Below are 487 nucleotides of genomic sequence, written 5' to 3'. Positions count from 1 at the left end.
CCAATTATCCCGAAGATATCCACAGAGCATCCACAAGAGTATTCCCTGAATATCCCTGCCACACTCTAAATATCCACACAAATAAACTTAAATCTTCCACAAAGATATACACTGATATATCCACAAAAAAAAGCTAAAAAATGTCCATAAATCTTCCACCAAAAGTATCCACTTAAAATATCCACACTGAAGCATCCCACAAAACTATCCTTAAAACACCGACAAATTATCCAAACAGAATATCCACACAAAATATTCGCAAAGATGTCCACATAAAATATCCTAAAAAAATCCACACAACGATATCCACACAAAATATCCACAACGATATCCACACAAAATATCCACAACGATATCTACACAAAATATCCACAACGATATCTACACAAAATATCCACAAAATATCCACACGACCTTCCAAGACTCACCACGATGAAGGCAAGACTCAGGTATGATGACAACATCTTAACCAGCGACTTGCGTGGCT

General features: G+C 36.6%; 1 protein-coding gene across 1 annotated transcript in view; it reads right to left on the bottom strand.

Annotated features, from left to right (window-relative positions):
- LOC119588534 overlaps positions 1–481 on the bottom strand; it is a 3093-nt gene extending 2612 nt beyond the window's left edge. Inside the window, exon 1 of the mRNA XM_037937172.1 lies at positions 429–481. Within this exon, the coding sequence (XP_037793100.1) occupies positions 429–464 (36 nt within the window). The 5' untranslated portion in view covers positions 465–481. The remainder of the gene's footprint in view (positions 1–428) is intronic.
- Between the last annotated feature and the right edge of the window lie 6 nt (positions 482–487).

The sequence above is a fragment of the Penaeus monodon genome, chromosome 24 (assembly GCF_015228065.2).
Source record: "Penaeus monodon isolate SGIC_2016 chromosome 24, NSTDA_Pmon_1, whole genome shotgun sequence".
NCBI classification, from domain to species: Eukaryota; Metazoa; Arthropoda; class Malacostraca; order Decapoda; family Penaeidae; genus Penaeus; species Penaeus monodon.
This window is presented reverse-complemented; position numbering and strand designations above follow the sequence as displayed.